Raw genomic sequence first — 17,470 nt, forward strand, 5'->3', positions numbered from 1 at the left:
CTTTTAGCAATAATAATGGCTACTTCCTCATTGAGTGCCACTGTCTATTATATACTCTTAGGATATGTATATGTCAAATCCACCGTCAGTTCGTAATGCCTACGAGATGAGAAGAACTGTAAAGAACCAGCTCGTATTATTTTTAAATACGGTAGTACATATTTATAACACAGACTCATTTTTTAATTCAAATTCGGAAGAATGGAGAGACCACCAGCATATGTTATAGCAATTTTGTTAAAGGCAACTAGTGTAATAAGTTGTAATTAAAAAAAACATTGATTTCAGTGTTGTGTGTAGGCCGGATTAAATTATTGTTATTAATTTTCAGGTACCATTCGACGGATTGAGACAAGTTTTTCCACCGGTGCCTGCTTTTTTCGTGGCATATGTTATTTATATGATTCTTCAACTTTTCTTGGCATACCCACTCATTAAACTCACTGGAGGGCTTATAGGTAAACGTTAATTCAATTTATTATCGTTTAATTTTTTTCTCAAAGTTTCTCCCTTATTTTCCATGGCCCTTTTTGGCGTTTTATTTTTTTTCATTTAATATTTAAATATGTATTGTGGCTTCCCGCAGTTTATCAATTAATTATAACTACTGCTTGCGGTTTAGCGCGCCTAAAAGTAGAAACAGATCCACTGAAGAAAATATTTTAAAATATTATGTAGATTTAGTTTTTTTATTCGTCAATCTTTCCATTTAGACAGTAGATACTCTTTCCTTACCTACGTGGATTTTACAGCATGACATTAATTTTAATATTAGGAAGAAATATTGTAGGTAGGTAATTAGGTGCTTAAATAGCCTGCGGTGCCCTCATACTAGAGTCGTTTTCGTCAAGCAGAACTTGACCTTCAGCAGTTTCATAAGTTTTTAGCGGGTTTGGAGTGCCTTCTGCACTCGCCCCTATTTTCGTCCGGTGCATCTGTAAAGGTCGGTTGTGGATCATAGCACTATAATAGTTTTAAAACTAGTACTAATTATATATATACATATTTATAATAATAATAATATGTCGGGACTCATTCAGTACTAACAAGTCTCAAGCTAAACAGAGCTTGTGTTATGACTACTAGAGAACTCATAGAAATACATAAATTTTCTTTCTTTTCTTTCTTTCTAAATTAATTTTATAAATTGCTAGGCAACCTATATAAGGTTACCTGTACTTTATTGCAATCAAATCAATCATATCTTTATTAGTATAACCACAGATAACATAATATTACATAGTATAACTAAATCTGTATATACAAACATCAAATATCATATCACTATACTGTTATATCTACCATCACCTCTGATTGTAGTTTCAAGCAAAGGGAACTGAAAACAAACTCAGCACTTACTGTTTTCATATGAGCTTGTAAAAATATTTATATAAAAAAAACATCTATTAAAAAGAGCAACACATTCTTGCTCATTCTTCTTGTGATGAATCTGCATTCCGAATGAGTGGTAGAATCAAAATATGACTATTTAAAAGTGTTTGTAATGAGTTTATTTGAATGAAAATTATTTCTGTTTCTATTGGGATTATAAAAATACCGATTCATGTTTAAATTAAATTTGAGAGAAGATACTGACTATCAGCACAATTCTGCTATTGCAATTCTGTCAGAAAGTAATAATATTATTCTGCTGTTATCTTCTTAAAAATACTAATGTGTTAGTATTGCGCTAATGTATCTGATCATTGAGGCTTTGAAATAAATTCCGGCAATCTTTTAACGACATAGCAATTGCTGGAACTCATTTCCTTAATAAAATTTATAATGCTATGACAGTGAATCGATTCAAGGCTAAAAAGATTGTTTGTATACACCTACGCAAGTCTGGCTGATTTATTTAATCATCGGGGTTATTTAAAAATTAGCCCGGTCTACAGGCGCGTCGGTTGTACAATTAACCCCCGACCCCATAACAGGGTACGCGACGCATTTTTCTAAAATCAAAAGCAATGTTTTATATATAGTACAGGCGGCAACAGAATGTCATCGCTACAGATTTATATATGCCGTTATACTTTATATTCACAGATAAACATTCAGATATATATAATACTAGTCACATCATGGTTTAATTTAATATTTTATTTGTTGTTCCCGCGACTTCTTCCGCGTGGAATTTAATTTCTTTTTTTTTAATAAAAGTATCTACTGCTTATTACTCCTTATTACGTCAGGTACCTGCCAAAAAAGTCCCATCAAAATCGGTCCAGCCATTTCCGAGATTAGCCGGAACAAACAGACAGACAGACAGACAAAAACTGTAAAAAATGTTATTTTGGTGTATGTACCGTATTTATATTCATATGCATGTAGTAAAAAACTGTTATTTCAATATTACAAACAGACACTCCAATTTTATTTATATGTATAGATGTATAGACATATTTATGAATATAAATGTTTGCTTTGTTCGAGGATCGAACCTTACACCAACAAAGGATGAGCATGTACATTAAACCACTACATCAATTATGTAATAGTAGTTACAATGTCAAATCATGAAGTACACATTAGTTTATCGTATGTAAACATGCATCCTAAAACATTCGATACAAAATATTATTCATTATCACCTTGTATTGCTGATAACGTTGATGGTGTGTCCAGGTTACCTGACCTACGATATGATACATTATTATGTGCACCATGGGTCACCGGAAGATGGCACTTATCTGTACGCGATGAAGAGATATCACTCCAATCATCATTTTGTCAATCATGATAAAGGTAAAACTCTATACTATTCTTTTTTTTTTTTTGACAACTAATAGAAGTACATAGATATTTTTTTTTGTAAATACATTATGTATTATACATAGAAAACACCCAGATTGATACAAACAATCATACTCATGAATACAAATGTTTGTGCCGTGCGAGGAATCGAACCCGCGACCATCGGATGTAAAGCGGTGTGCTAGACCGCTAGACCACCGAGGTCGTCAACTATTTATAACTGCAACTGTTAACTTTATATCATACTAGCTCACCCGCGCAACTTTGTCTGCATCATAGTTACCTGATACAGTTTGTACATCAGAATAGCTACATTACTATAAAGTTTCATCAAAACCTGTTCAGTAGTTTTCGCGTGAAAGAGTAACAAACATCCATCCATACTCACAAACTTTCGCGTTTATAATATTAGTAAGCTGTACATATATAATAGAAATATCTTCGAATAAATATAAATAATATTTATTCAAATAAACTCAATACAAGCACTTTTGAATAGTCAAATTTTTTTATTCTACCACTTATTCGGAAAGCAGACTCATCACATGAAGAATGAGCAAGAAACTATTGTGTGTCGAAAGAAACTTAAATGTTATTTTAAACAAATAATTACACAATAACAAGTAAGAGGCATGCGATAATCAACATAAAAACCGCTACGCACTCAGTCTTAGTGCAATTGTTAGCGGTTTTAAATTTAAGATTTTTCATATATATATATATATATATATATATATATATATATATTCATTATATTATATTTATTATAATATCTTGTATAGTTATGTATATCAGTAAATATGTCACAGTCCTCGCTATTACTTCACAACGCTTTCTGATTATACCCTAAGGTTACCTGGGGAGCGTAAAGCGATTGTACTTCCGATGGTCGCGGGTTCGATTCCTCGCATGGTGCAAACATTTGTATACATGAGTTTGACTGTTTGTATCGGTCTGGATGATAGCTAGACCGCTAATAATTAATAAATAAATTAATAATTAAAATATTTATTGTGTTTCTTTTAGCATTCGGGATCAGCAGCAAGATGTGGGATTATATATTCAAGACGTTTGTACACGTTAGAAAGTTGGGATTTAGTTTACATTGGTAATAAAAACCTACAATTCTTAGTTTATATTTAACTAGTTTCCCACCTCGGTTTCTCACGGGTGTACTGTAGATGTATTACACATATAAAGCTTCGTCTTGAATCACTCTAGCCATTGCGTAGTTTAAAACATCTAAGCGAGAAAATAGTGGAAGCGACTTTATTTTATACTATGTTAAGATCATTTAACTTATTACTAGTTCTAAAACAAATGTCTGTACGTATTAATTAGTTGTTACATACATATATAGATAAAATTATATTATATGCTAGCTGCACCTGCGACTTCGTCCGCGTGGAATTTAACTTTATTTTTCTTAAATAAAAGTAGCCTAAGTTACTCCTTATTACATTAGCTACCTGCCAAAAAAAAGTGCCGATAAAATTGGTCCAGCCATTTCAGAGATTAGCCGGAACAAACAGACCGACAGACAAAAATTGCAAGAAATGTTATTTTTGTGTATATACCGTATTTATATTGATATGAATGTAGTAAAAAATGGTTATTTTCAATATTACAAACAGACACTCGCTATTTTATTTATATGTATAGATTAGCGAGCGTCGTCCACGTTTGCCTTTGCCGAGAATGATTTGGGTTTTTCTAAAAAGTTTTTGTTTTGTTTGTATGATAGGAAATTTAATTGTTAATTTATGAATTAGTTAATTAACTTTGTTTAAAATTTAGGATGATGTTAAGTTTAGGTATATGTTTTATATTACAAAAGTGATATAAATACTTAAAATTTATAAATAGACATGTACTTACAATGTTATATTTACAATGTTTATACTGTCACATATTTTTAATACAGGTAGTACCTATTCAAAATTTTGTTTATATATTTAAACATAATCGAAAGCCAGGCCTAAATATATAAAACTGTGCTATATATTTATGAACAAAAAGATTATTATTATTATATATTAATTATGTCACGATATATACCGACTAGTTTTTGCCCGCGTCTTCGCTCGCGTTAATTTATCCCCTTGGATTGGGAAAATTTATCAAAATGCTTTCTTAGGGATGCTTACGTCATAATAGCTTTATGCATGCAAAGTCTCAGCCCGATCGGTTTAAAATTGACAAAGTTTCATACAAACTTTCATCCCTTATTTTATCCACTTGGGGGTAGAATTAATCAAAATCCTTTCTTAGCGGATGCCTACGTTATAACATCTACCTGCATGCCAAATTTCAGCCCGATTCGTTCAGTGGTTTGGGCTGTGCGTTGATAGATCATTATGTCAGTCAGTCATCTTTGAGTTATATATATTTAGTTGATGAGAATATTTGTGGCTAATTACGATTGTAATGATAGATCGATTGTTCTAGATGTTTATGCTAAATGGTGATATGTATACGTTACCACTTCTAGTCAAATAAATGTATTTTTTATAATATGGAGTGCCTTATATTTATGTAGATAAATCTTACTTACTTAAACAAGTTTGTACCACATAAAAATGTCTTCTTTTTATAATTAAGTACCTGCAATATTTAAATTATTCTGCAATAAATAGTATAGAGAGGATAGACAAGTGTTCAAGTGAAAATAGTTTTATACTAGTACAACTAGATGGCAATGTATTTTGCATACATATTTCTAAAACACGCTAATAAGATATTTTTGTTATATAGATATGTAATTTTTTTTATTTATGCACTTAAATCAATATATATATATACGGTTGTAACCTCGTAACTGTATTTTGATTCATAAAGTACAAACGCTCCTGATCTCCAGAACCTCGATTTTATACAAGTAGAGATATGGAAATTAAAATCTTTTCTTGGACCATTATTTTTATTTTGAAAATATTATACCTATTTCTTAAAGTTTTATAGTAAAGCTTAAAATTATATATATATTTTTAATAACTATCATTAGGTATATACTCTTGTTTGTTGAAGAAGATTTTAATATAGGAATACCCAAGTGTTATGTTACACATTATGTTGTATGTGTACCATTTTACTGTACTAGTAAGTATTTTGTAATGTGTATATAAATAGTTTAATTTAGATTATGAATTGACAATGTATTAGCATTCTCAAATAAATATTACACATACTTAAATATTTATTTGTTGTAAGTACATTGGTATGGCATTAAGCTTATTTGTTAAATATTGCTAACTTGCTACTCGCCCCGGCTTCGCACTACATGTATTATACATATAAATTTCCTCTTGAATAACTGACTGCATCTGTTGCTAAAAACTGCATTAAAATCTGTTGCGTAGTTTAAAAGATATAGGCTAACAGCGAAAGCGGGTTTATTTTATACTATGTAAAGCAGATTCTAGAATATTAAAAAAACATTTCATTTTAGTCAAAGAAATACCATTTCCCAATATTTATAAGTGTGTACTCAGTCTTTATCTTCACAATCAGACGTGTCATACATCATTTATTTCATTACTTAATGTATAAATAGAATAACTGTTGCTAGTTATTTCGAATGTTTCAAAAAATATTAATTTCATTGATAAGTGGTAGAATATGACCACGCAGTATGCATTCTTACTCCAATTTTATTTATATGTATAGATAATCTTCAAATCAGCTTGCCTTGTATGTTATATTTCGATTGTCAGATGTGATAGCGAAATTGTGGGACAAAATATGGATTAATATTTACAGTCCACTGGATTAGGTACGAGGTATGAAGGTATAAGGAGTGAAAGAAAACGAGTAGTAAACACTAGATATTAGTGTAAATATAAGTGTAAAAAATAAAATGTTAATAGTTCTCTAATATACATATAAATAGGTACTTAATTGTTAAATTTTAAGTAAGTTAAATTATTTTAGTAAGACATATAAGTATAAAATATATATTGTTTGTATATTTTAATGTGTTTTATTATAGTTACAACTAATATGAAAATTATTATCGTATTTTTTTTATGTAATTGCTCAATTCTGTCAGTGACTTAGTTTGTTTTGTAAATTGTGTCAACATATACATATATGTGCGTACATAGTATAACCCTGTTTTTTTAGTAATAAAAAAAATTTCAATTATTACTTTTTAAATTATAAATACCTAACTAACCTAACATGGCATCGGATCCTTAGCACAGATAAGAGATTATGTATTATTGATAGCCACTGTAGTCTAGCGGTTTAGCACACCGCTTTACTTTCTATAGTCGCGGGTTCGATTCCTCGCACGGAACAAATATTTGTATTTAAGAGTATGGTTGCTTGTATTAGTGTATGTGTTTTCTATGAATATTATGTATGTATTTACAGAAAATGTGTAAGTATTTGAATCAGTTCTCTAGTACCTATAACATCGGATCTGCTTAGCTTGGGACCAGATGGCGCTGTGAATTGTCCATGGTTATTATAAGATAATAAGTATGGGAAAGTTGGTCTCTTTATCGGTGATAACGGAAAGGTAAGCCCGCCTGCGCAAAAGGTTTATGCTAGCGGGGCACCAGTGGACGGTGATAAGATGAGCATGAGGTCAGAGCGATTAGCCTACCGTGACAAAGGAATTTAGTTCACCAGGAATTATCACAATGGTTTCCAGTAGAACCTGATCATGATACATTGCTAGTCATTACTATGTACTATATTACATCCTGGTTCATTACTCCACATTACTGAAACTCCCCTTCCACAAGGTGTAATGTTTTTTTTATTGATAATGGAATGGTGCACCCACCTGCACTAACGATTTACGCTGGCGGGTGCGGGGACTGAGACCTCCACGACCTCCACCTTCCCCGTGGAAACCATCAGCATATATGTAAGAGCAGGTGGGTGGTGCACAATATCGTTATCATCCATAAAAATACTTCTACGTAATTTTGTTAACTTCTAATAGAATAGAAAATAATTGTTACAAATAATGTAACATTCCTAGATACACAGACAGTTGTGTAAATAAATAATACAAAACATGCCCTATCCTTTTATGTAACAATTAGAAGTTCGCGCAATTATTTAATTGGAATATATTTTTTTAATGAGGGTACGATCTAAAATGTACTTTATACGTATTGAGATAAAAGCGGTCATTCTGTAACAAGTGTAACGGTACAACATTATTTTTGTAACTATTGTACGTGATGTGATTAGATCGAGTAATTTGTGATATTAAATTCAACTTTACGCTTCAGTAGTGCGACTAACACGTAAATCAGAGACTCTAATTATTTTTTTTAATTATTTAACAAACACCATTTAGTTGATTAAAAATGTGGCGTGTATTTTTTTTTAATGTCTAAAAGGTCAAGGTTGCCAAGTGTAAATGAATATGGGCATGGAAATTTTCGGTCGTGGAAGGAGTACTATTTCGAGAACAACATTGTTATTTTATTTTTTGTTGGTGATTGTGAGTGGTTGTTATAATTCAGGATTGGAGTTTTTGACTGAGGATCTTCTACCATCACTATGCCCACTTCTAGCTGACACGTCTTCTATAATTCAGGATATATTCAAATTACGTACCATAGACAAGTGTGTTGTAGAAGTTATAGAAGACAATCCTACAACTTCTGAGCTACTCTCGGAATGCATTCGATGTGGTCGTGAAATTTCCCGGCAGAATACACAACGAGGCAACCAGCTAGTGCGCAGCGGGATCACTCTTGACGTATACCCTCCAGGACTGATGCACTTCTATCCTGCATCACGTCCTGCTGAGCTAAAAAAGGCTTCAGAAGCATCACAGGAGCTTCTAGCGGCTACTAAGCTGATGCAGATGAGATTATCGAGGTTTGTAACGCATCCAGAATACAAAATTAGTTATATAACGAAATTAGTATAACTTTACGACTATAATATTAAATGGTGTAGTTAGAAACAGTGTAGATATAGTTGTGAAAAGAAATTTAATTGATTGAAAGTTTATTTTTGGGTGTTTGGGGTTTGTGGCGTTATTTTTTGTGAATTACAAGTCATGTTTTATAACACAAAACCATCATTATGAGTCTGAGCACCTCTCTAGTATGTCACGTTTTGAAGGAAAGTCGGTTGGAAAATAAAAATAGTAATAATAGCAATCAAGTGTCAAGTTAAGCAGTGCTTATGCTATGGATACTAGACAACTGATACAAATACGATAATAGGTTCGAACCACTAGCGGTGCCCTTAGAGTAAAGTCCTATCCGTCAGGCGGGAGTTGATCTTTAGCCGCTCTATAGTCCGAAAAAAAAGATATATCAAGAAACATCGATATGAAGGAGGGGGGGGAGGTGATTGTTAGTAATAAGAACTAGTGGCCCCTTTGCTGGCAATGTAATGTCTATCAGGTCGACCTCCACACGATCCCTGGAAATCATCGTGACCTGACCTGACTTCGTCTTTATCATATCTTCCTTCATTGGTGCCCTGCCAGCGTAAATCGTTAGCGCAGGCAAGTGCATTATTTCATTATAATCCATTATCGATATAACAGTCTCTGACATGTTCGAATATATGTTTGTAAACATGTACAACATTTATTTGAAACGAATACGAGCTGAGTTTCTTGTCAGTTCTTCTCTTCTCGAATTCACTCCGAATTGACGGTAGATTTGACATATCATAAGAGTCTGTAATAGACCTACATGAATAAAGATATTTTGAATTGTGAATTTTTTTAATACCCAGCGAAATGTGGGCAAGTCAACTGTTGCGTTCACCACAATACAAAACACAAAAATAATAGTAGGTATATAAAAATTTACAAATTTCTTGTTACTTTTTTTAAACTCAATTAGCTAGCTGAACTAGACAGTTAGGATTCAAAATGGGTCAATATATAAAACTATATGTTTGCTATATTTCGTCTTCGCAGTTCAGGAGCAACTCCCAACACCTTCCTCTCATTCCTCGAACACCAAGTGATAAGGATCCACGAGGGTTCCTCCTGCAGGCCGGTCCACGTCACATGTCACAACACGAAGTACCGCAGCATCGACGGCACGTGTAATAATCTGCGGCGGGCGGCGTGGGGCCGCAGCGGAGCTCCATTTACAAGGCTGGCCACACCACGGTATGCGGATGGTGCGTTTATGAGCTTAGCAAAGAGTAAACTATTAAGATCTCTCTTAAAAAGAGTATATTTATATTATAATACTAACTGTGCCCGCGGTTTCAAATTTCAATAAAAATTATAGTGTACGTATTATTCTGATGTATAAGCTATATTACTGTAAAGTTTCATCAAAATCCGTTCAGTAGGTTTTGCGTGAAAGAGTAACAAACATCCATACTTACAAACGTTTGCGTTTAAAAAATTATTAAGATTAGCTTAGATTTTGAAATGAGGACCAATCTATTATCTTATTGAAAGTTACATCAGCGAGTTTTATAAGCTTTTCTCGTTCTTTTTGGGCTGAGTTTGCCTTCAGAATGAGTGGTAGAATAAAAAGAATATGACTGTCCCTGAGAGCTTATACTAAGTTTATATATATTTTATAGGCCGTATATTTAATTTTGTGACTTATTGATTGGTTGATTGTATAATATTGGAACTATTAAGCTAATGTTATAAAGGTTGGGTCTCTGTACCAGTAACCGCAGTCGCTGCGAATGTCATAATTAATGATGATTTTTTTAAAGGAATATATGCCATGCCGTTAGCAAAGAGTGGTCACCCTCTCCCAAATCCACGCGTGCTGTCTACGCGTATGTTCTCAGACCAGCAGATTTCCAGCCGTGTCTTCAATTACATGAACATGCAATGGGGCCAGTTCGTCACCCACGACCTGATGCTACAGGTTATGGAATCTACAGGTGAGTAAACGAAAATAAATAATTAATTTAAATTATTAATTAATTTAAAACTCTGATATTACTAATTAAATTTGGCGACCTCGGTGGTCTAGTGGTCTAGCACACCGCTTTACGATCGATGGTCGCGGGTTAGATTCCTCGCACGGCACAAACATTTGTATTGATGAGTAGGATTGTTTGTGTCCGGGTGTTTTCTATCTATAATATGTATGTATTTAAAAAAAAATATCTATGTATATGTATCAGTCATCTAGTACCCATAACACAAGCTTTAGCTAGCTTAACTTGGGTCTAGATGGCGCTGTGTAAGTTGTCCTGAGATTATTATAATTATTTCTAAACTTCAAAAAAAAATCACATCCCCCCTCTTAAGGAGAGGAGATGGCAACTTACTTATTATTATTATTATTATTATATATTTATTTATGGAAGTATAGGTGAGACAAAATAATGTCCATGAATAATAAAGGCGCCTCCATGATAAAGAATTATTTCAAAACAGGCATAACTCATATCATACACCGCGTTTTACATGTTGGGGACCAACTCATCAGCGCTCGCTAGCTCTGCCTGTGCAAAAAACAATTTATGTTGTTTAAAATAAAACTTAAATTGCTCTATTTAAGTGTTTACTATGTAAATCTAAGTTTTATAAGACCATTGTTTTTCTCTGCTACAAAAGTTCACGTAACGAGATCAATCACGTCAATCAATCAATCAATGTACATAAGTATCAGCGACGAATGGTTTCTAATTGCTGAGAAAAATTGAGATTATTAACTTCAATATTTGCGATGCGAGGGTTAAGAGGCCAAAATCATTTTTATTGCAAAATTCCTATTACATAATCCAACTTAATGAAAATAGTTCTAAAAAGCAGATTTAATATTTGAGTTAACATATATTTTCAGATGAAGGAGGCATCCAGTGCTGTCTCGGTGAAGGGATTGATATTCTTCAGCCAGAGTGGCAGAATGTGAATTGTATACCGATATCCGTTCCTGAGGATGACCCGTTCCACCGTTACCATGGGATAAAATGTCTTAATCTAGTCAGAAGTGTTACTACCCCTAGAGATGATTGTAGTTTAGGGTACGCAGAACAGGTAATTATTATTAAATACTATTAGGACATATAAAATAATATTACATACTGTTAGGTACACTTGTGGAATAAAAAGTATATAATCCATCACATTTAAAATTCATATTCATACCTATCCAATTAAAGTTAATCATTATTTTTACAAAATTTAATTTTGGAGTTAAATTTATGCTACTTGTTTGCTCTTCTGCGTATTGTTTTATATTATGTACTTATTACGTATTGTCACGTGCTTGGACCAGTAGCACTGCGACCTACATAGATCTATTGTGCTCGCCCTATTTCAGAGTTCGCTGCCTAGACCCGTCAGGGACAAGAATTGGAGGATTGTAAACTTACCATAAAGGTTAATTCAGGAGTGAGCTACAACCACATAGGATGTGTAGTGGCGTTTCCTCTTCAGTTTGGCAAAATCTGCAGATTTTTGTTGTGTACACTCCTGGTTTACCATATAGGCCATTAGTGAATTAAATAAACAAATAAATTCTTATAATATTTCAGATGAACACAGTGACGAGTTATTTAGACGGCTCGCCTATTTATGGGCCGGAGAAGAAGCTAGCCTCCCGCCTGAGAACCAAGGCGGGTGGCAGGTTACGACAGGAAACTAGGGAGAAGTGCAAGAGAGGATTCTTGCCTTCCGTGGATGATAAATCTGTGTGTGACCTGAGGAATACATCTGAACCTTGTTATTTGGCAGGTAATGTATTGTCGTTGATTGTGCTATTGTTTTTTATTCATTTATTAATTCATGAATTTAAAATACAAAATTATAATCTATGTACATCTAATATCATAACAATGTTTCTGTGATAATAATAATATAGTAATACTAATAATACTTTGATGTTTTTATTAGCTACGCCCGTAACTTTGTACGTATGGTATTCAGTATTAAAATCCATATTACTATGATAAATAAGAAAGTGTTTCTGTCTGTTTACCTTTTCACGACTAAATGACAGAACAGGTCTTAATGAAATTTGGCATGACGATAGATATGAGGACAAATATACTCTGTCTTGTATCTGAAAAAAAAACAGACAATATCGCTATAAATTAAATTGTTTCTGAGAAGACAAAAATTATTAAATATTTTTTTACTTCGTTTATACAATTATTAATTTTTTTATGTACGGACAAGGCACGTTTACAATTGTAAATGTAGATCACTTTCTGGCGTGTCGTTATGCTGATCATAATAAAGTTGCGGATAAAAGAGGTATCTTTTATCCGCAACTTCATTATGATGCAGTTATTATTTACTGCATTAGTATGCAGTTGTTCATTTTCTCAGAGTTAATTCTTTAATTTCCCGCTAGATGGCATTGTATAAGTTATATGTATTTATTTATTTTGTATCGTAGGTCATAGGATCACTCCTGCGTATTCACTAACACTTGATTTTTTAGCAGACACATGTTTGTCTAAAGTGTAAATAAAATATTTACTTTGAGGGGATAATTTCTTATAAAATTGTTCTGTAAATTCTACTTTTTAGGTAATGTCAGAATAAATCAAACTCCGACTTTGGCACTCCTCCAGGCTCCTTGTCACTAGGTGGCACAGTATAAGTTGTCCATGGTTATTTATTTCTTAAAAATAATTGTATTATACTTTTGTAAATTCTTCTTTTAGGTGACGTCAGAATAAACCAAACTCCGACTCTAGCACTCCTCCAGACACTCCTTTTGCGGGAGCACAACAGAGTAGCCGATATTTTGGCATCCCTGAACCCTCTATGGTCAGATGAGAAGCTGTACCAGGAGACACGGAAGATTGTTATCGCTGAAATACAGCATATAACTTATCAGGAGTGGTTGCCTCTCAATTTTGGTGAGATCATTTGTTCTTGAAAAGTATATGTTTGCTCGTGGTATACTTTTATGACAGTTGACTGTATTTGTAGACTAGAACATTCTGGTCTGGTTTAAATTTAAGTTACTACAGTTATATCACAGATAACATAATATTACATACAGATACCCCATCCCATACAAGAAAATGGTTCCTTCCTAACTCGGGCTATTCTTCGGGCTATTTTATTTCGCCACCGTAGCCGCTAGATGTCGCTAGATCTGAAGCAGTTCGGATTACTAGTGGGTGCTTAGTAACAAGGCATGAAAATAGATGGCAGTCAATTCAGCTACATGACATCTGTTTTGCAAAGATATGTATATAATAGATATGTAGGTTACTGTATCGTGTACCTCATTAGGGACGATTTAAGATTCAATGTAAATGTGTAGGTATAATATCGTTAGCCGACACTCTGCAGATATGGCTTATGTGCCAATGTATATACCTATTATGTTATGGTTTATTTTACATTCCATGCCTATTTTTTTGATATGTTGTAACGCGTCTGCGCTATACGTATAGCCTGATTTTGATACGTTTATACTCGTACGTATCATATATATCGGAATTTTCACCCGTCTTTCACCAACCCCTATTTTTAATAGCGATATTCTTAAAAATATTATAAATGCTAAAGTAACTCAGTCTGTCTATTTGTCTCGCTTTCACGCCAAACATTCTGAATTACTCGTATATCTTTCAATATCTTTAGCGGTATAAACCAGGTTATGTACTACTACTAGTATTGTTAGTGAGGGATAAAGTTGATGAACAAAAATAAAACAATATTCGTATTAAAAATATATTCATCTAATATTTTTGGCATTATTTTTAAGTTTCTTCCAAATACAAGGGGTCTGACATGGGGTGTTATGTACCTACATTAAAAGATACTTTTTGACATGTATGAAATGTATGAAAGAAATGTATGTACCTACATTAAAATATAATTTTTGACATGTATGAAATGTATGAAAGAAATGTATGTATCTACATTAAAAGATAATTTTTGAAATGTATGAAAGAAATGTATGTACCTACATTAAAAGATAATTTTTGAAATGTATGAAATGTATGAAAGAAATGTATGTACCTACATTAAAAGATAATTTTTGACATGTATGAAATGTATGAAAGAAATGTATGTACCTACATTAAAAGATAATTTTTGACATGTATGAAATGTATGAAAGAAATGTATGTACCTACATTAAAATATAATTTTTGAAATGTATGAAAGTAATGTATGTACCTACATTAAAATATAATTTTTGAAATGTATGCACCGTACAATAACAATACACGTTAAACATCATACCACAGAGTCATACGCAAGTTAAAAACAAACTGCTATGATATTAATGAGAAAGGAAAATCAACTTTATGGTATTCGAATTAGGATCGATTTCTCTCTTTTTTTTTAAATACTAATTTAATCTTACCAGTTGCCAGTATTCGAAGACAACTACGATTCGTACTCGATATTTTAAATTATTATGTAATCGATTTTTCAGTACAAATGCAAATAACCAACGACACTAATAATGTACTACTATATTCCGTTCTTTGAAACGGAACACTGCTATAATACAAAATAATGAAAATTTACTGTTCACAACGACTCATTAAAAGCATCATCGAATAATGCGTAATAAAATCCTGTTATCGATTATTAAAAAAAATCGATAATACATGTATTTATTTATAATATGACAACACTTCATACATAAGTATTATTGGAAATATTATTACTCGCTTGTTCGGCTATTTTTAATTTACTTAAAAAAATTTTATATGTTTAATTTACAAGAATAATATATTAAGTGCTTATTATTGGAAAATATAAAAAAGACATTTAATTAGGCCGATACAATTGACGACAATGCCATCTATGAAAGCATTTTGAAAACATTGAGCCCCATATTAGCACTGATTAAAGTGTAATTAAGTACTGGAAAATAACAAAATGAGTAAATATATGAAAATTAATTTTCTAAACGCATTATTTCATTTTAACATGTATATATAACTTTTTAAAAATTGATTAAACATTTTTGAAAACACAGTTTTGTTTTTTAAAACGTTTGCAAAACTATGAAGAATTCCATCGATACCAATCACGCCATCTATATGCAACTTTTAGCAATAATAATGGCTACTTCCTCATTGAGTGCCACTGGTATTAGTATTATGAATAGTCTATTTTTTTTTATAACAATTATTTACACCAACGATAATCGTCCGTCTGTATATTTTGTAATGTATTCTATATGTGTTTAAAATACTTCTTTATATTTTCATCTTGTTATTATTATCATAGGTAACTGTACTTAGTTGCGTTTTCAAATTAATAAAAAAATTACATAATATTATTTAAAACTAATTTTTGTTATAATGTTTTGAGAAATAACTGACTACCCCTAATAACTTACATCCCATATCTGAAGGGCCATGGACGATTAACCCGTTTTCTTTCAGTAATCAAAAGAATTAAATTTATACGAAATTTAAATATATACGAAAATTTATCAAAATTGATTTAGGTGTGAAAATTTAACAGATGAATATGTAGTATTCTCCTACATAAAAGATATTGAACATATAATAATTGTTCTTGTTATTTTATATAATGTAAGAAAAAAATATTTCTAAGTATTATTTTACTTCATGTTGACATTTCATAGATGCGAACATATTATATATAATGGAATATATTATATAGTTCCGCATATATGAAACTATACATATAAATAAAATAACTATATACAACTATACATATAAATAAAATTAGAGTATATGTTTGTAATATTGGTTTAACCGTTTTTTATAACATGCATATGAATATATATATGGTACACATACCAAAAGAACATTTTTTTATAATTATTGTCTGTCTGTTTGTTCCGGCTAATTTCTGAAATGGCTAGACCAATTTTGACGGGATTTTTTTGGCAGGTAACTGATGTAATAAGGAGTAACTTAGGCTACTTTTATTTAACATTTTTTTTTTGTTTTATAAAAAAAAGTATAAAAATATTTTCTACGCGGACGATCTCGCGGGAACAGCTAGTAATGTAATATAGGTCACTTAGTTCACTAGTAGAAATGTAGATGGCGTTGATTCTATTACGTAGATGTCTACGAGCTTGCTACGCCGTAGTATTAGCTTTTTCATATTACCGTGTAGAGATGCCATAGATACCCACTAGATGGAGATGTAGAGTTGTGATAAGCAAGGTAAGCACAATTATTATCAAAATTATAGAGATGTCACTGTGTTTACTTTTTGGAGGTACTACATTAAAATTGTGTGAAATTTATGACTAGATTTTTTTTTCAAATAATTGGTAGATGGCGCCGTTATAGCCATTTCTCATGTGACTATTCGTTGTCACTAAAAAATCAAAACAGTAATTTTTAAATTTCGAATTTTTTATATGATCATAATCATATGACCGCGTGGAGTTTTTATACCAGAGATAGACTGTAAACATTTTTTTTTTGTGGATGATAATGGAATGGTGCATCCGCCTACGCTAACGGTTTACGCTGGCGGGGCACCAGTGGAGGATGATTAGCACATCTTGACAAATTCATCAAGAATTTAACACGATGGTTTCCAGGGGGAACCGCTTGGAGGTCGTCTCCGTGGGTACCTCAGTCACACCTATTTGAGTATCCTAGCAGTTTGCATTATAAACTGTGTTTCAGTTGTAAGGATTAGGTTCGGATTAGGTTTAGGATAGGATAGGATACGAGAACCAAGAGAGAATCTTTGTGGGTTCTAATCATAAGCGACATGACATCTTAGTCCTCGGGTATGACAACTTGTGAGTGGTACATCACATCATAACGTAATATCCGTAATACTGTTCATGTATATAGGCAACAGTTATAC

General features: G+C 32.2%; 1 protein-coding gene across 1 annotated transcript; it reads left to right on the forward strand.

The window, feature by feature from the left end:
• Positions 1-8,143: 8,143 nt before the first annotated feature.
• Positions 8,144-16,886, forward strand: LOC131847981 (peroxidase-like). Its single transcript, XM_059197711.1, has 7 exons — positions 8,144-8,604; positions 9,668-9,876; positions 10,435-10,608; positions 11,520-11,713; positions 12,214-12,412; positions 13,351-13,553; positions 16,818-16,886. Exons 1-7 carry the CDS (start codon positions 8,144-8,146, stop codon positions 16,884-16,886), a joined length of 1,509 nt encoding a protein of 502 aa, XP_059053694.1.
• The last annotated feature ends 584 nt before the right edge of the window (positions 16,887-17,470 follow it).

This window comes from Achroia grisella, unplaced genomic scaffold (genome assembly GCF_030625045.1).
Source record: "Achroia grisella isolate CSIRO2021 unplaced genomic scaffold, CSIRO_AGI_Agris_v1 utg544, whole genome shotgun sequence".
NCBI classification, from domain to species: Eukaryota; Metazoa; Arthropoda; class Insecta; order Lepidoptera; family Pyralidae; genus Achroia; species Achroia grisella.

Coding starts and splice junctions, on each gene's coding strand:
- LOC131847981 (XM_059197711.1), top strand. CDS start 8,144: ATGGGCATGGAAATTTTCGGTCGTGGAAGGAGTACTATTTCGAGAACA. Junction 11,714..12,213: donor GTTTAGGGTACGCAGAACAG/GTAATTATTATT, acceptor ATAATATTTCAG/ATGAACACAGTGACGAGTTA. Junction 13,554..16,817: donor TGCCTCTCAATTTTGGTGAG/ATCATTTGTTCT, acceptor CAAGGTAAGCAC/AATTATTATCAAAATTATAG.